Source organism: Excalfactoria chinensis, chromosome 3 (assembly GCF_039878825.1).
Source record: "Excalfactoria chinensis isolate bCotChi1 chromosome 3, bCotChi1.hap2, whole genome shotgun sequence".
NCBI classification, from domain to species: domain Eukaryota; kingdom Metazoa; phylum Chordata; class Aves; order Galliformes; family Phasianidae; genus Excalfactoria; species Excalfactoria chinensis.
The window spans coordinates 98,344,265-98,362,174 of NC_092827.1; the positions used below are offsets into that span (position 1 = coordinate 98,344,265).

A 17,910-nucleotide genomic window follows, 5' to 3' on the forward strand; every position below is an offset into this window, starting at 1 on the left:
TAATGATTTAAATCCCATAGGTTCTTGTGTGTGCAGTGAGCACTGGGGGTTCTCTTTTTGGGAATCGTTTCCACGGGCAATCTCTCTCCATAGTGAGGAAGCAGCCATTCAGTCGCGCACAGAGGGCCGTGCAGGATGACCAGCGAGTCTCTGTGATGTTTGTAAAAGCTAGTCCTAAAAGCTAATTAAAATCTTTTCTGGTGATAAAGGGAGACTTGGGAGGAGCGTTGCCACAATTGTTTTCCCCAAGAATTTAATTTACAGCCAGTTTTTCCTATCTGAATGTTACTTTCAAATGCACCCGGTGATAAGAAGCAACATCTGTTTTCTGTTCAATAGTACAAGGAGGCTCTGCATGGGGTTGAGGGTGCACAGCCTATGTGAAGCCATTGTTATTCCCAACTCTTTTTGTCCCCATGCCTGGTCCATTTGCCATATCCCATCCAGCAAACAGCTGACGCGCACCCGCTATTATGGACTCGGGCCTAATTGTGAGCAAGGTCCTTAAGGCCTTCCATGTTCTGCTTGCCCAGGAGCTCACGGCTGATAGAAGCTGCTGTGTGCTGCTCCCATTGAGCACAAGAGCTGTGGTCCTAGGGGGGTTTGCTAGGGCTAAAAGTACAGCTGGAGCTGCTTGCCGGCATCCTCTCGCCAGTCTCTCTCCACAGCTCTCCTCACTGAGGATGTTTCTGTTTTCTGTGGTAATAATGCACAGGGTTATTTAGATGGTGAATGTATTCCAGAGGGTGTTATTGGAGCTGAGGAACAGCAGTTCTGTGCCTCACAAGGAGAACTGCTGGGGGTGCGTGCATGGGTTGGGCTCAACCCATGCATGGTTCTGCGGTACTGGCAGGGCTGGGTGCCGCATCCTAATCTCTCTCTCATCCCCTTTTCTCTCACCCACAGCCCTCCTGGAACAGAGATCACGATGACACGGCATCGACGCGTTCTGGGGGAACCCCTGGGCCCTCCAGTGGGGGACACACATCGCACAGTGGGGACAACAGCAGTGAGCAAGGTAGGGAAGGAGCCCTGGTGCTTGCTTTGCGGAGAGAGGCCGCCAGCGCGCTTGGCCGCGGGGACCGGTCCCTCTGTTTCTGAAAGTTTGAGATGTGCTCAGGTACTAGGAGGCTCGTGCTGGGAAAGGGCTGGCTTCCTTTTTTGTCACTTTTTTTTTCCCATCTTCTCCTGATAAAATCATTGGCATCTTCAGTTCTTTTACCCTGCCAGGAGGCACATGGTAGAAAAACATATGTACCAAATTTGCAGGACACTTCATAAAAATAAGCAACAAGAAAGGTTGCTTTATGTTCTGTTTTTATTTGTTGGTTTTTGTTTTTTGTCTGTTTGCTTTTTTTTTCCATTCAAATGGATTAAAAGATGAAATTTTCAAAAGCAAATGTAATTAACATTGTAGAAACGCTTGCTAATATTTGAAGATGCCACCAAAACTTTTCTGTGTGTAAAAAAGAGATGTTAGCTGGCCCATTTTTCAAAATCCCAACCAGCACTTTTATTTTTCACTCAATTCCAATTGATGTGAATGCAAAAATGTTTTGTTTGAGTGCCAAGCCAAGCAGAGTATTAATGCAGCAGGATAGAAGCAGCTCAGTGCCATACAAGTGGGGCATGCTGTGAGTTCTTAGTGCTGTCTTGGAGGGTCCAGAGCTTAAAAAGCTGAAGTTCTGGTTTTGTTTTGTTTTGCTTTTTTTTTCTGCTTAAATGCTTCGTACTTTTCCTGAAGAGACCAACTGCAGTGGATTTAGTGCTAATTTAATGCAATTAAAATTTAAAAAGGATCCTTAATCTGAATATAAAAGGGAGCACTTTATTGGAGCTGGCTCTGAGCTCGGAATAGGTATATACTTTTAAATCTGGTTTATGATCATGTTTCATTCAAGTGCTGTTAGACAACAAAGGAATTGTGTTTCCACACACACAAAAAAAAGGGTTGAACAGTACTGATTAGCATGGCAAAGTCTGAGTTTAACAAGATTAGTTTTTAAACTAAACCAGTATATTCTAATTCCTTATACACGCGGACGTAACTTATGCTGCGAATAGCATCTCTTTATAGAATCTTAAGTATTTGAGACACTTTATTGTTTAAAGAAAAGTTGCTGACTTCATCGCAAGCATAGCCTAGTAAAAATGGGGCCTGGAATAGTAAACTGCTGCAGAGCTGAGGCAGAAACTGGTAACCTTCTGACCTCTGACTTTTACTGGAAAATGATATGCAACATAAATCCAAGGGGCCTTTTTTCTTTCAAGTACACGCATGTATATATCCTGGTGGTGCTGTGCACAATGCCATGGCTGAAGCGGTGTCAACGTGTTCATTAGAGCGTCTTACTTTTGGAACGGGCTTTAAATCCCTGTGTTTTTTTTAAGGGGGAAAGGTTGCTGCAATAGCAAGTGTGGTGGTTGTTCAGAGGGAGTTCTGTGCTTGGATAGGGCTGCTCTTTTGTTGGCCGGGTGTGCGCGTGTTCATGCGTGTACCAAACGTTGGCGTGTTCCTGAGCCATTGCGGCACTTGGGAAATGGAGCTCCTCGGTTCCTTGTGTACTTTTAAAAGCTTTCAGGCTTTGTCTTCACCTAAATGTGGCATTTAATTAATCTCCTGTGCAGCCCTAGCTGGTGCATTGTTGCCGTCATCACCGCCTGCTCCCAGCAAGTTGTGTGCTGTGGTCTTGGGCAGAAGTGCTTTTTGGGTAGGATGTCAGTGTGTGTTAGCCATCGTGGAAACTGGTACCCAAATTGTGCAGTAAGTTGTGCTGAGGCTGGGTTTGCTGCCAGCTCCTGATAAGAGGAATTTGGTGAGGAAGCCTTGTGTTGAAACTTTAGGAAATGGTGAACAAGGGGGAGCTGTCCAGTGGGCACTTGGTCCCAGGCCTGCCTTATGGCCGCTTCCTCCCTTGGGTAAGGTCCTCTGTCTTTTTTTGAGGCACAGGGATGTGGGAAGGGTAGCAGTGTTCTTCCCGAGCCTGACTTTGCTCTTGGTTTGCTCTCAGCACTCTGGAGCTGAGATTCGGGGGGAATTTGTTCTCGTTTGCTGAGGCGCATCCCTATGCCCATACTTTCACCTTGCATAAGACAAGCATAAGATTGAGCCATAGAGTGCTGCCCAGTGTGTGAGTTGGGCTCCAGGTGTCCCAAGGACATGGGGCACATGGACAACAAAGGTCAGGGTCCTCAGTGAAGACTTTCTCCCTTGATCCTTAATCCAGACTATATGAAAATCTATTTTGGGGCTTTCTCGAAGGTTTTCTTCTCAGCTTGATGTATCACTGCTTTAAATCCCTACTGAGTGTGTTTTTATGTCCATGTACAAAGTACATGGAACAAAACCTTTGCAAACAGGAGAGGCTCCCTTTCCTGTAAACACTTTAAAGTCCTTTTTAATGCATAAATTTATTTACTTAGTGGTAGCAATGACTCCCAGCTGCTCCAAGCTGTTGTGTAAGTCCCTACTTAGCTGCAGAGGAGATGCTTGGTGGTCTCGTGCCATTGAGCAGTGGGCTGTACTATTGCATGGCACAGTGACACTGTCTCATATGAAAGGCTGGCGTGGTGTCGTTGCAGTGGACAGGTATAGCACAGGAAAGCAGAATAATACTGTAGAAGAGTTTTGAGGGCTGCTTTCCTATTCCTTTGAGCATGTTGGGAAGAGGCTCTTCTGGTTGTTTTTTTTTTTTGTTCCAGCCTCAGCCTCGGTGCAGAACATTTTGTAACCTCCCGTAATCGTTGCTCTTTCAAGTGTGAGCAGCAATATTTCTTTATCAAAACCTGTCAGCGGCTACAATGTTTTGGGGCCTCTTGCAAGAGTTGGGGCAACCTATGGACAGAAGGCAATCCCATTTTTATTTGGGTGCTCTCCGGGCCGCAGGGTGAGAAGGGCAGTGTTGCGCTCCAGGGGCGATTTGTGCACCTCTCGCCTTTGCGAGTAAGGGAAAGTAATCAGAGCGCCAGGACAGGCCCTGGGAGCAGTCAGATGGCCGGTGACTAATGGGGTAGGTGGGCAGCAGCTCTCGGATTGGGTGCCTTAATGAGCACATTTCGCTCTGCGCTTGGGCTGCAGTTCCCCTTCACCTTTGCCCTTTATTGACCGAACCGACACTTCATTTTTCACATACTTCCAATTATGGCTGAGCTTAAGTGTCGTCCTGCCTCCTTTATTTCTTGCCCATGGACGGCTCAAGAAGGGGCCGAGGCCATGCAAGATATTTTAATTTGAAAAACTACCGTGGCAATTTGGGCTTAGGGTGTAACCTAAAACTGCTGCCACTTTGCAGTTTCACCGACGAAAACCAAAGTCTTAATACCTCCATAGCGAGGTGGGGATTGTAGTTAGGACGTGTGGTTGGGTGAGGTGGGTCAGTTTGGGGTTGGTTATCTGGGGCTGTGCAGGTGCTGGTGGTAGGAATCTGCATGGGGAGGGATGGAGAGGGGTGGAGGGGGCTGTGCTCTGTTGTTCTGGGTGACTCAAATGATTTGTGTGCGTGCACGTGGCTTTTTCTCAAGAGACGTCATATAGCATGATGCCTGGAGATGTGCTTCGGCTGGATGCTCTCTGTACAGGCTGGAGGAAAGCAAAGCAGAGCTGTATCTGCACTTCTCAAACCTGAGACATCGTGCAGCAGCATTTGTTGTTTCAGGGCTGTTTATGAGTTTGCTTTCGTGGTGCTTTGCAGGTTCCTGAGCATGAGTTTCCAACCAAACACAAGTTCTCCTGAAAGCAGCCCAGGTGAAGTTGTGGTCCCATCAGGTGTGGGCTTTGGGGACCTACCAGCTGCTGCTGGCCCTAACATCCTGTGGTGGTGCCGCTGGGTTTGCAGCACGCCGTTTGCTACCAGCTTTGTCACATGGAGTCTGTGTGAATAATAAGTGAGCACGTCACCTGTGCTGTGTGTCAGCAGTGATTGCTTTGCATTTAGATACAGGGGCAGCATGTGGATAGTTATTTACATCCAAACAGAGGTCCCTAAAACGCAGAAGTATTTATCTCAAAAAATGTATGAAGGATTACCTTCTTTATTATGTAGCCCTCTGGCACAGTAATGGCATGGCATATTTTTACTATAATATGGTAATAAAAGAATATGTAAAAGGCAGACAAAGGTTCTGTCTTTTCACTAAGGTGACCCCTGTTACCAAGTAACTGCTTTACTTATGAGCTTATTAAAAACTCAAAAAATGAGCTTTTCATACTTCACAGGCATTGATGTGAAAATGAGCTGTCCTGTGAGTAGTTTTCTTGATCATTTTTAGAACAATTGATTAGCCAAAGAGCCGCCGTCATTAGTTGACATTGACTGATAGCAATTTGTCACAAGCTCCGAAGGTCAGCCCGGCAGTGGGAGCTCCGGCTTGTCTTTGATTGACCTTTTCTGCTGCCATTATCATGCGATCGGTTGGGCTGGATGTGACCCTCGATTGGTAAAGACAGAGCATTAGTCAGCAGGGGCTGCTCCCTGCGCTTTTTCTGGGGGTTCAGATATTGTGAAGCCCAAATTAAGCGTAATAGGCTTGTTTGAAAGGAGTGGTGTCTGTGTGGGTGTTCTCTCGGAGGCTCCGCAGTCCCATTTGCCATTCCTGCTTCTCCATCAAGTGGCCAGTGCTTGGTTTTCTTTAGACCAGCACATGCACCTGTGCCTCTTTACTTGGCGTGAGATGTGAGATGGAAGAGAAAGAAGAAAGAATCCGCAAACACAGGTTTTGTAATTGCAAGCAGGAAACCTGAACCGTGTCTCTGGGTTGGAGGCTCTTCGTGTAGGTGCACATCCTTCAGCAGCACCGGCATTAATTATTTTTATCTCCTCGGAATCGTGTTTTATTTTTTAACAGTGATTGAGTGGCTGAGGATTATGCTCATAACAACACCATGTCAATTTATCATTCTGCTCTAAAGCCGGAGGGCGTGAAACTGTTTTTTCCTTCCTTCTGTGTGTTTCTCTGGTCTCGTCAGCCCGACTCAGCTGTTGGCTGCGTTTTGGCGGTGCTGAGCTCCGTGCTGTGGCCAGGCAGAGCTCCGCTTCCACGCAGGCCTGTGAGAGAGCCCTTGCCTTGACGTGCTGTGTGCCATGCATGGTCTGAGCATCCATTGCTGCTGCCAGGGTGTATTTCACCATTCACACTTATTCCCGATGTCTGTTAGTAGCTGGCATTTCTCTTTCTGATTTGGCAAAACTAATTGGAGTACTCATTGACGCTGTTTGTTTTGCCTAAATTGTGGATAGCAGAATCACAAACCAGTTCTTTTCCTTGTAAAAACCTCCCTCCCTCCCATTTGCCTTTTAGGGGAAACTTGAATATCTCTGCGTAAGCACTGACTTGTTTTTCAGGTCAGCCCCCAGAGATAATAAGCAGCTCACAATCAGGGCAAACGTCTCACTGTGATTTTGAGTCTTTGTTTGGGAAAGCTTCAGCCAGGCAGGGAACAAAGCTGGGCGCAGGAGGCTGAAGCCATCCTCAGCAGAGAGGATGGCTTTGGGAACTGCTTACTTTACTCTTCCAAGTGGATGTGGAAATACAAGCATTCCTGACTTCTCAGCCCACCTGTAATCGAGCAGAAAAAAAATCATGTGCTGGAGTCTTTCTTCTTTTTTATTTTTCTGAGGCCAAGCAGCATACAATTAGAAATGCCTACTCCATTGGATGTCTGCGTGGCCATGCACAAGTCTTTGCATACCTAGATGTTCATAAGAATATGATCCTGACCCTCAGCTGAACATGCCATTGGCTTGTGCAGGCCCCAGAAGTGTTACTGCATGGTGCAAGTGTGTTCCTGAGTGTGAGACCTTGAATATTGAACCTCTGGTGAGATAGCAGGGAAAAGACATGTTGCCAAATCTCTTCCTGAGCTACTTCCTATCATCTTGTTTTCCTTCTTGGGTGGGACAGACGAGGGGATTTTGGCTTCAGAGATAGGTTTTAGGTTCCCAAGATACCCTTTTCTTAGCAGTGCTCGAGTTTGAAGGTTGCTTGGATAGGATCTTTCTTTTTTTTCCCCTATGCATCCTGGGTTCACTCCTGTTGGTTGCAGTGTCTCATTGGAGCCAATAAGTTTCCCATTTAGACCATAGACTTTCCATATTTAGGGTGCTGCCCTGATCCCCCTTGGCCTCTCCAGGTCTTGCTGGCATCAGCAGAGTCTTTGGCCATCGGATGCAGGCAGAGAGCAACCTTCTGTTGTGCGTCATTGGCATCCTTACATCAGAGGTTAAAAAAGCCAAGTCATGTTCCTGAGATGGCCTCCGCTTTTGAGAAACAATTTATTGCAGTGACTCCAAACCTGTAAACAGGCATTGTTTCTGGATTAGTGATGCAACAGGGTGCGGCATTTGGCTGCTTGCTGTCAAACGTCTTCGTACCTTTCTTGTGAAGTGCTGTGAGAGGGGAAAAAAAAGATGACTAAGGTTGGAAGAGAAGCCCTTAAACTGATGAATCGTGGGTGAAACCAGAGCTTGTGCTGCAGTGCAATTGCTGCTGCAAGAGCCTGACACGAGATCCATCTGCTTGGAGCCACCAGCTCCGGAGTTTATGTGAGAATATATTTTATTAAAACATGTAATTCAGGAAATAAGATAAGCACTGGATTTTTTTTGTTTTTAACTGACTCATTTTTGGATGGGTCTCGCTAACGCTGGCGTGCCTCTGTCGGTAAGAACTAGAAAGTCGCTGCAGTTTGCGTTTCCTCGCCCTTCCTACCCTGGTGGTGGGAAAGCTTTGACAATATTCATTCACATTTGACAGGCGATTGCTTCTGTAAATGAATACACTCCAATCATAATTGTTGCAACAGGATTGTTTGATTACCTGGCAGTAGCCTCTTTCCCTGTGATAGCTTTTGGATCACCTGTTTGCTGAGAGCATTTGACAGTCCTCATGTTTATTACCCAATTGAATGTCAGTAGCAATTGCAGCTAAAGATAAACGAAAATGCAAGTACTTGTTGACCTTGACTTTTTTCCACAAGATATTGGACTTGATGGCTCTATTGCTGTTGAACTGATAAGAGTTATAAACAGTAGTTTAAGGAAAATGTTTTATTCCCAGAGGAAAATACCACACTGCTGTGGGAAATGGCATATGGCTCCGCGCTCTCTGCCAAATTTACTCGGTTCACCTTCGTTTAGGCTGTGGGAAAAAAAAATACAGTTCCCCCCTTTTACGACTTTAACATCTCAGTAAACACGAATTCCTGCGCTCTTCGTAAAGTTTTGTTGGCAGGCGGCTCCGACAACATCATGCAAGCGCGAGCCCTCTCTGTTTTACGATGTGCTATAAGGAGGATTCTCAATTCTTCCTCATTTTCGGGATGATTTGATAATTACGGGGAAGGAGCAGAGCGTTCTTCTTGCCTTCCGTGGGAAACTCGGTGTGTCCGTAGCTGGGAATGGTCCCATGCAGATTGCTGTCTGGATGTGGGCAGGAGGCGTTGAGCTCCAGCTGGTACAGTTGGGAGCAGCCCCAGCCCCACAGGTCTCAGCCTAACACCCTTCCGTGATGCTGTTTTTTGCTACTTCATTTCTAACCCAGCTCCAGTGTGGAGCCTGAAACGAAGCCTTCAGCAGCAGCAGGCGATGGGCCCTGAGCTCTTTGGGGATGAAAGTCGTTGGATAAACATATCGCAGAGAGAGCACAAAAGCCCGTGGAATTATGTCGTTTAAAACATAAGTCCTTTTGTATCAGAAACTGCTTTGATAAACTCCATACAGTGTCGCAGGAGCTTGTTAGAGTGCAGAAACACAGGATTAAGCAGGGCTGTAACAGTTAGCAGAGTCAGAGTAGTAATCTTATTGCATTGTATTATTTTTTTTCTTTTTGTAAGATTAAGCTGGCATTACATTATATGTTTGTGGGCGAGGGGGCATTCTTTATGGGATTAATTAATAGGATCAACGCTGCAAGATGCTGACATCATTTTTTCTAAGCGCATCGATGCACGTGGGCTTCTTTTTCTCAGTGCCAAATGCGAGCACTGAAAACCTCCCATGGAATTTGCAGGCTGATTTTTTGAGGTTGCTCTTTGCCCAAGCATAGCATGGAGGGGTTGGAAAGAAGGTGAGCTATCATACAAGCAAGTAAAAATGTAGTTGGGGTGACCTTTTTGGTTACCATGTAGTCTGTTGTTCATTTTTGGTGTGACTAACACTGTGCTACAGGGGGGAGATGGCTCTGGTAGTTCTGTTTGTCCCAGGGACCACCCTTTGTGGAGCAGCATGGAAAGACCAGCTAGGAGACACCGGTTATGTCGCCAGGGAGAGCTGCAGGTGATGGACGTAGCCTGGCTGGTTCTGAACTCTTTGCCCAGCTCTTGAAGAGCAATTAGTGTCACATGGATGAAGGCTAAAAATATTCCGGAGTCAGTAGTGTCCCGATGGAGCTGAGAAGGAGATATGACGTAGCTCTGCCTCAGCAGCAGGTGGAGGTCACAGACCCAGGCTTGTTGGGGTGGAGAAGCTTCTGTTGCTGCCCTTGCCTTGCTGAGAGCTCTGAGTGCAGAGAAAGGCCAGCACCATGCTCCTGCCTGCTGTCCTGGGCTGTAGCCCACATCCGTCTGCGTTGACAGCCTTCATTAAGGGAAAGGATTAACGCGGTCAATATTAGCTGAAGTGCTTCAAGGAAAGTGTCGTGGTTTAAAACTTTGTGTAAGCTCCTTTTAGAGCACTGCAAAAGTAGGATTGCACCTCCTGTCCCCAGACAGTAAAGCATCTCTCACTGGCTCCCTCCCACTCCCTGCCTATGGCACTGAGTGTGCCCAGGGGAGGGTTTTGGTGCAGCGTTCTGCCCATCTCCTTTTTATTCTGTGTTTGTCTGGAATGACCCGTACAAATTCCACGTGGGACCAGCTGTGTAAAAATCAGAATCATAATGACATGATTTCATTGTAACTATCAGACAGAGCCGGTCTCGTGCTGTGTTGCTGTAAGAGGCTGTAGGTGAAGTAGGGGATTGTTTTGTCAGTTGGTAAGCAGCTCGAGCCACAAAGTCCTTGAATGTCGGTGTATAAATATTTATAGTTTGTGTATGTTTGTTCATGTACGTGCTTGAGTGTGACTTCCTCCCACTATTATACGTCTTTATTCTGTGAACCTGGCGAGGAAGGTGGTAAAGTAACCTGCCTTGTGAAGTGCGGTGGCTTTTCTGAGACTTTTCATATTTCCTTTGGAAAAAGTGTCATGCTAAGTTTCTTGGCACTACGGCTATGAGATACCGAATTAGTGAATGGTGCTGGTGTTAGTGTCTGCCCGTGGATTTCATCTGTCAGAAAACCCCTGAGGTGGCTAAAACGTGCCAGGCTGAACAGCTGAGAGGGGAGTATTCCAGGCAACGTAGCCACATCATCAGGAGATGAAAAGTGGGTGACTTGGTTGAATTTACTCCCAAGAAAGCAAACCTCACTGGTGGAATGCAGGCTGGAGCAGGAAGAGCACGTTGCTCATAACAGGGGTGTACATCCCTTCAGTAAGATCCATTATATCCTATCAATGAAAAACATAGAAGGCACAGACAGGCAATTTTTCAGCACAGCTTTCCGTATATAATGCTTTAATATAAATTAGAATAGCCTCATACAAATTAATTCTATATGTTACTAATACATTAATTCTATTTACTGTTGTGGTCGGTGTGGGTGAAATGGCAGTGTTCAGCTTAAAAGCGCCTCGCCAGCTGAGAAATGCAAACTTGCTATTACCCATATTAATATTCAATTAAAATGAATAATCAATTTACTTGACCACTGGAGATTGGCCAGGGACAGAGCTGAAGCTGTATTAGGTGTATCGTGCTGCTCTGAAATGCATCGTATAGCCTTGCAAAAGCACGGTGCTAATTTTAGCTTGCAAAGAGGATGAAGATAAACTGCCTGCTGCTAGTTTGCCATATGCCATCCTGGTGATAGTATGCAAGTACAGAATATTCTTTGGGGAGGCTTATTGTTTCAGAGGAAGAAAACTGGAAGAGAGTTGAGCAAATTTCTGCTCTGTAAATGTATAGGAAATAATGAAATAAAGCAAACCTCAGGTGCTGGTAGATGAGATCTCTGAAATCTGTTTTGGTTTTACTGGCTTTCATGGGAGTCAACAATTTGCTTTAGTATATATTTGATCCAATTTTCTCCATTTCTCGCATGTAAATCTTAAAATCAATCTAAATAAAAATTGATCTTCGCTCCGGTAGGCAAAAATATAGTCCGAGTTGCTCCTAACTAGTTAAAAGGCTCCCATCCTTCAGGTTTAGTGCAAGGATACAACCTCGGCCAAGCGGCTGTGTTTGGTGAAAGCCACCAACCCGCTCTGGCTGTGGTGTGGGTGCTGCCTGGCCCCACAGCTTTGGGGCTCGGGAGGTTTGAGGGCCAGGGGGGAAGCTTTGCATTAGCAAGCGGTGAAAAGCTTGACCTGAGGCTGACCCGAGGCAAAGAAACCCCCCGCCGGAGAGTCCCGTTTTGACATGGATACCTGTGGGGTGCGGGGAGGAGATAAAGCCCGGGGAGGCAGATAACGTAATCCCATTGACCTGGGAACTTTTCAGATATTACAAGCGAGCGAATGGCAGGAATAATAAAAGAGCAGCAATATTTGCCTGCCCCCCGTATCTGTGTAATGTCATTTCCAAAGGGCTGTAGTAGATAATAGCAAATGTGCTTTCAAGTATCAGATCAATCTCCTGAAGTGATGGGGAAGGCTTGATGCTGGGATCTGGCTGGTGCACATGCTTGAGAGTGTAATACAATCCTTGGTGCGGCGGGGAGAATTGTATAAATGGACAAAGATCCGCTGATTGCATCTTGTGCTAAAGTGTTAAGTAAAAGATCTGGCTATAAGAGATGGCGGCCTGACTATTGTCTGCTCTTCCGACTTGTTTTTATAGGGGTTTTCACAGGAACAAATACAATTACCAAAATAAAAGCGGGCAGTGTGGCTGCTCCTATCACGGTAGGACACATGCTCTTGAGGCAGCGTGGGCAGGAAGCATGTCAGGTCTGTCTCCCACCATTTCCATTGCATCTTTATCTCCCCAGCTCATTGTTTGCCACTGAGTGCTTGGAATTCCAGTTTCCAAGTAAAAGCTTCCTGTTTCTTGCATTTAAATTTAGTTTGGTAAGACATAAATTCAGCTGGCTATTTATCAAGGAGGGCGGGCATTATATATATATATTTTTTGTAAGTAAGAGAAAATAGGAAGAAGACATTAATTCTGATGTGATGATAAGAAGTGGAGTTCTGTATATTCCCAGTGGCAGGAAGCATGAGGTTGTATCCTCATGATAAGGTAATAGATGGGTGCTAAATTCAGCCTTTTCACCCTGAGTAATTTTAGAAGGGGCCCTGTCATGCGGATCTCGTTTAAAAGAAGAGGTGGGCATATCCTGCCCTCCATATCCAGCATTTCCTTGAGAGCTTCGCTGATGGCAAGTTTTCTATACTGTATTCAAAGCTAGTGGTCTGCAGGATCCTTTAGTCATCCCAATCCCAGATTTCCCTTTGGAGGGTTCTTATTTTTCTCCATGGCCTGGGGAGGCAAACTGCAAAGGCTCATCACCATGGGTTTGCTAAACATCACTGCCCAACTGAAATGCCTCAAGCAAGGAGGGGTGCATCTGTACTCCGGCTCCTTGTTTCTTTGGGAAGGAACTTCTTGCTCTGCACGGGGTGAAGGTTTTGTGCTGATGAAGAGCAGGGGATGGTTTTGGGCACTGGATTTGCGCGTGGCACTGTCTCCTCTGCAGTTCCTCGGTGCTCTGGCATTGCCATCCCATGAAACTCTTGTCTTTGCTGGTCAATGCTGCAAATAGGAACTGGGCAGGAATGTTGACACACATAAAATACAGATGTGTAAATATAGATATCTATTTATCCTTACTCCTGGGAAGCAGTGTTTGTGTCTCCATGCCCAGCTCTCGGGAAGCCAGGTTCCCTGCTCTCTTTGCCATCCAGATGCTGTTGCTCCACGTGTGGATTTTGGTGGGCATTTTTTTTTTTTTTGTGGGATCTGGGGACTTGAATGTAAAACCCAGGCTTGAGGAACGTGGTTAGCAGTGGATCTCTCCGCTTTCAACTAAACAGCGTGGAGGCCTTTCATGAGATGAAAGACTCTGGGAATGAAACCTTGAAATGAAATGAGTTTGTGTGGGAGGAATAGCAGCATGCAGACCACCGGGTCATGGCTTTGTTGTACTGGTGGATGCAGAGTCCTTTGTCCACCGGGCACAACAGCTGGTAGCACTGCTCTCCACCTCCCTCCCTTGGATGCTTTTAAATGTAAAACTAGAGTTAAACCCATTTCCACCCCAAACTAACCAGATTCACCTTCAGTCCATTTAGGCGCGCTAACACGCATTCCAAAAGGCTCATTTATCCATTTTGTTTTGTGGTTGTATTTGTAGCAGTGCTCACTAGCAGATGAGGTTGGTTTTCTTTCGCATTTGTTTTTTTGTTGTTCTTATAATTTCTATGGGGAATGTGTTGAACTCGTATTTTCATATCAAAGATGAGCAAGTTCCCTTTGGATTCTGTTTCCCCATCTATCTCCAGATTGCAAGCAGTGCCTCTGACCTGCTCAAGAAACACAGAGTTCAGGTCTCTTTATCCTTGCAAAGCTCCAAGTGCAGAGTCTAGGGCTGGAGCCAGCTCTGGAGTCTGAGGCAGAGGGAGGGCAGGGGACTGGCAGCAGCAGCACAGGCATTGTCAGCACTTTGTCACTGCCTTTATCTGGCATCTGGAAGGAAGGCTCTCGAGGGAAAGCCTCATGATGGAGCCGAGTGAGCTGCTTCCAGGGATGTACCAGCAGGGAATTCTGCTCGCCATCCATGGGTTGTAACTTGCGCAGATCACCGCAGCGTGTTGGAAAGCTGGGCTCAGGGCCTTCAGCCTCCTTACGTACATGCTGCTCGCCTTCTGCGCCATGGGATGGACAAACCTGTGTTGTCTTTGAGCAAACTGAAACCGCACTGCTGTGCCGAACCTCTCCCTGCGTGCTCGTATGTGACCTCAGCTTTGCTGAAAGCCTCTGAGAGATGAGCAGGAAGGAAAGCTGCCACGTGACTGCATGGGCAAGACCCTCTCCTGGGGTGTTTTTCCTTGTTCAGGTCGTTGCTTAGATCATTTCCGTTGTAAATACGATTGTTGTGTCAAAATCATTTCCATAGCAGTTAAATGATGTGGAGGTAAGAATAGTTTTCAGCTGAGCTTTGAACTTCAGCCTGCGGTTATAGCTGAAAACCTCTATCTTCCCTTCTCATTTGCTTAAACCACGAGCTGCAGGTGAAGCTGGTTGGGCAGCTCAAATAAATTACAGAACTCAAAGTTGCTTTGCATAGAAAATGGCAGTGTGATTTAGCAGCGGTTCAGAGGCTGGCTGGCGTTGTTGGTGACTGTTCAGATAACTGGCAGATATTTGTGAAAGCGTTTTCCTGTCTCTAGACAACCTCCACTTCTGGCACCGGTGGCTGTTGCTCTAGCATTGCAACGGAGCAGAGTGCAAGTGTGTGGCTGTAGACTAACTTCTGCGCCTACAAAACCTCAATGACCCAGTTTGAGACTGGCCCTCGCCTGCAGGTTGGAAGTGGCTGGTTCTGAGTTGTGCGGTTGAAGCAAGTGGTCCACAAAGAAATTGGAAAGTTGTGTTTCCTTTCTGCTCAGCTTGCAGTGAGTTTGTTACAGAGGCCCTTTTTCATAGCGGCAGTAGCTGGAAATAAGTATCCGCTAGGATTTATTTGACTGTCACAAGGTAGTTTGGATGCCAGTTTGCAAGTATTTTCTTTCTTTTTTTTTTTTGTCTATGTCTGAGTGTCTGTGTACCTGTATTACAAAACCATCCCGGTCTTCATCAGATTTCTCTTCTGCAGTTTTGCTTACCTCTATCAATCATGACGCAGCTTGAGAGGGCCACTCTAATTCATGTTTTTCAGGGATGTTATTCAGACCTCAGAACTGATACTTCCTTAGGCAGGGCCAGAAAGCCCTTTCTGTGGTTACAGTCTGCTTTTCTTTAGCAATTAAGTGTCGGGTGGCATAAGAGTATCGACTGAGTGTAATAGCCACTTTAGCCACCTCCGCAGTGGGGAGGAAGCGTGTAGGGCATTTGCAGAGCCCAAGAGCAATGTGGGGTGGCCTCAACTGACCAGAGGCACAGAATAGTGAAACCCATGGATGGAAAAGTCTTCCTGCTTACCTCAGAGCGGCTTCACTTTGCTGCCTTACAGCTCAGTGCTGGAAGGTGAGGACTGTGTTTTTTGTTCCAGTGGCTGAAACTGAATGTTCCCGTTTTTTATCTGTATTTTCCCCTCTCTTCTGAGTTTGAGGATATTTGTTGAGGATATTATTAACCACAGATACACAGGCTGACCACTCCAATCAAAAGCAACAGATCTTACCAGCTACCTTCCAAGTGCATCATGCTGAAGGCGAAGTCTGAGCACGCATTGCCATGAGCACAAAGCAGCCAAGCTTCTGCCTGGCCTTTGAGATGCATATCCAGAGCTCGATGGAGGATGGGGTTTTCCTTATCCTAATAAATAGATTTTGTCTGGGGAGATGAGAGGCAGAAGGAGAGATCATATTTATCCAGTGCTAAATAAAAGTCTATTTATGCCTAATACATTGGCAGAATTATTCTGAAGCAATTCATCCGTGAGAAAATGTGGTCCTTGTGTCACTGCCAAGGTCAGTGAGACCTATGGTGATCTGCAGAATAAGTTCAGGTCATCCAAGTTAAATCTGCCTAGGGGCCTACTCAGATCACACACCACATTTTTTCCAAGATTAAATAAAAGTAAACATCTATAGATGAAGGCAAAGCTAAGGGTGTTGTAAGCACTCTCCTTTGAGCCAAGGGCTCCTGTTTTTCCTTTCTCCTTTCCAGGTTGCTCCTTCCTTCCTTTCCATTCTTCTCTCTTCCCACAGGATGCTTGAAAAGTCAGTCTTTTCCTTCACATCACAGTCAGTGCCTATAAACCTTCCTAGCTCATTCCACATGGACAGGAAGGACACAGGGAAGGTGTTGGTGTTGGAATGGGAGCAGCACCTACATGGTGTGTCCTCATACAAAATGCGCTCTCATGAAGCCTTTTGATTTGCTTTTTGGGGGATATTTAAGCTTTGTTCTGGTTCGGTTTTTCAGGCACTGTGTGACTTTCTGCTATGGTTTGTCTTTGCTTTGAGCTTTGTGTGAGGTTTTGGTTGAATGCTGGCTCAGAAGTGGATTCAAAAGAGGAATCACCTGGAGATGGCCAGTCTGCCTCCCTCCCTTCCTCCATCCCCCTCACAACAGATTCCTGCTGGTGATGCCATTAGATGTAGTGAATATAAATTATACTCAAATGCCAGGTTGTGCCAGGAGCTTTTTCTTTTCTTCTCATCAGTTTGCCTATTCCAGGTTAAACTGAGGTTCCTAATGTCAAAGAGTGTATAGTGATGGAAGATGAAGAGGTAAAAATGAGGCATATGTGCACCTGTGGGTGATATGTAGGTGAAGTTTTTAATTGTCTAGCATTGATCTGACTTAGCTTTCCCATTCATTGCATGTTTGGGGCCTTCTAAGATACTTGTTGCTTTTTGTTTAGCTTTTGGACTAAACAAGCCAGTAAAAACACTCTAAACTATATTGCTTTCTTGCACTGCAAGACAAGCAGCAAAACACCAGAAGCTGTGATAGTCACAGGAAACAGGGTGGATAGCAAGAGGACTAGGGGGGAATGGTTTTAAAACGGGACAGGGGATGTTTAGATTAGATATTAGGAGGAAGTTTTTCACACAGAAGGTGGTGACGCACTGGAACAGGTTGCCCAAGGAGGCTGTGGATGCCCCATCCCTGGAGGCATTCAAGGCCAGGCTGAATGTGGCTCTGGGCAGCCTGGTCTGGTGGTTGGTGACCCTGCACATAGCAGGGTGGTTGAAACTAGGTGGTCATTCTGCTCCTTTTCAACCCAGGCCATTCTGTGATTCTCTATGAAGCCAGAACATGCATCATGAACAGGTTAAGCTGGAGCCAGAGAGGATGAGCTAACTCAGAAGGACTGAGCTGCCTGGTGGGGATGCCTAATCCTGGGTCACAACAAGAAGGCGGCTTAGCTGAGTATGGTTGAAAGTTACCCTCTCTTGCTGTTCTTCCAGGAGGTCCTACAGCCTTGCAGGGTGGCCAGGCCTCTCACTGGGGCTGGTTCATGCCTCCTACCTGGATGCTCTGAGATTTTATCCCATCTGACCCAAACGGGGGATTTCTAACCCCAGTTGTTGGTACAGGCTCGCTGCCTGCAGCTGTTGTGCGGAGCAGGGTTGGCTGCTGGCTGCAGCCCTAGTAGTGCCTGGCTCCAGGTTTGTTTTTCCCATTGTAGCCCTTTTTCAGCACCACCTCATCAGAGTAGATTTGCCTTTTGTGTTGGAGAGGGACAGTCAAGTGGAAGAAAATTTGGTGTGAGCTTTGCCTCTGTCAAATCTACTTATCTCCCTTTGGCTTCTGCACCTCCTTCCAGAGGAGCAGCCGTTGCTATTGTCATGGGCCCTCCAGAGCGGCGGCCTTTGCTGGAAGAACAAGAGAGTGGATTTAGAGCACCAGGCAGCAAGGAGCATAAGAAAAACGCTACTCATTCTGTCTACACTCTCCCCATAAAGGTTTTGTTATGGAGACAGATGCTTATTTTGTAATTAAGGTGTTTTCCTGAACTGGTTGTATGTGTGCTATAACAAAGGGTTTTGGTTTTTTTTGTCTTTGGAGATTAAAGGAGGCTCCTGAGCATATTAGGCAGTGCTGGCACTGGGTGGAGGGAGTCCCAAAGCCATCCACTCAGCCAAGATTGCAAGTGTTATTAATGCTAATGATAACCACACGGTTATCTGACTCATCAGACTTCAGTACACCTGTGGAAGAGGATCTTCCAGGTGCATGGGGCCAACCCTCATCTCTGCC

General features: G+C 46.3%; 1 protein-coding gene across 2 annotated transcripts in view; it reads left to right on the forward strand.

The window, feature by feature from the left end:
- Positions 1–17,910, forward strand: part of MEIS1 (Meis homeobox 1) — a 93,528-nt gene that overhangs the window by 21,188 nt on the left and 54,430 nt on the right. For both annotated transcript variants that reach the window (XM_072332422.1, XM_072332421.1), the window contains exon 7: positions 907–1,018. In XM_072332422.1, coding sequence (XP_072188523.1) covers positions 907–1,018 — 112 coding nt within the window. The remainder of the gene's footprint in view (positions 1–906; positions 1,019–17,910) is intronic.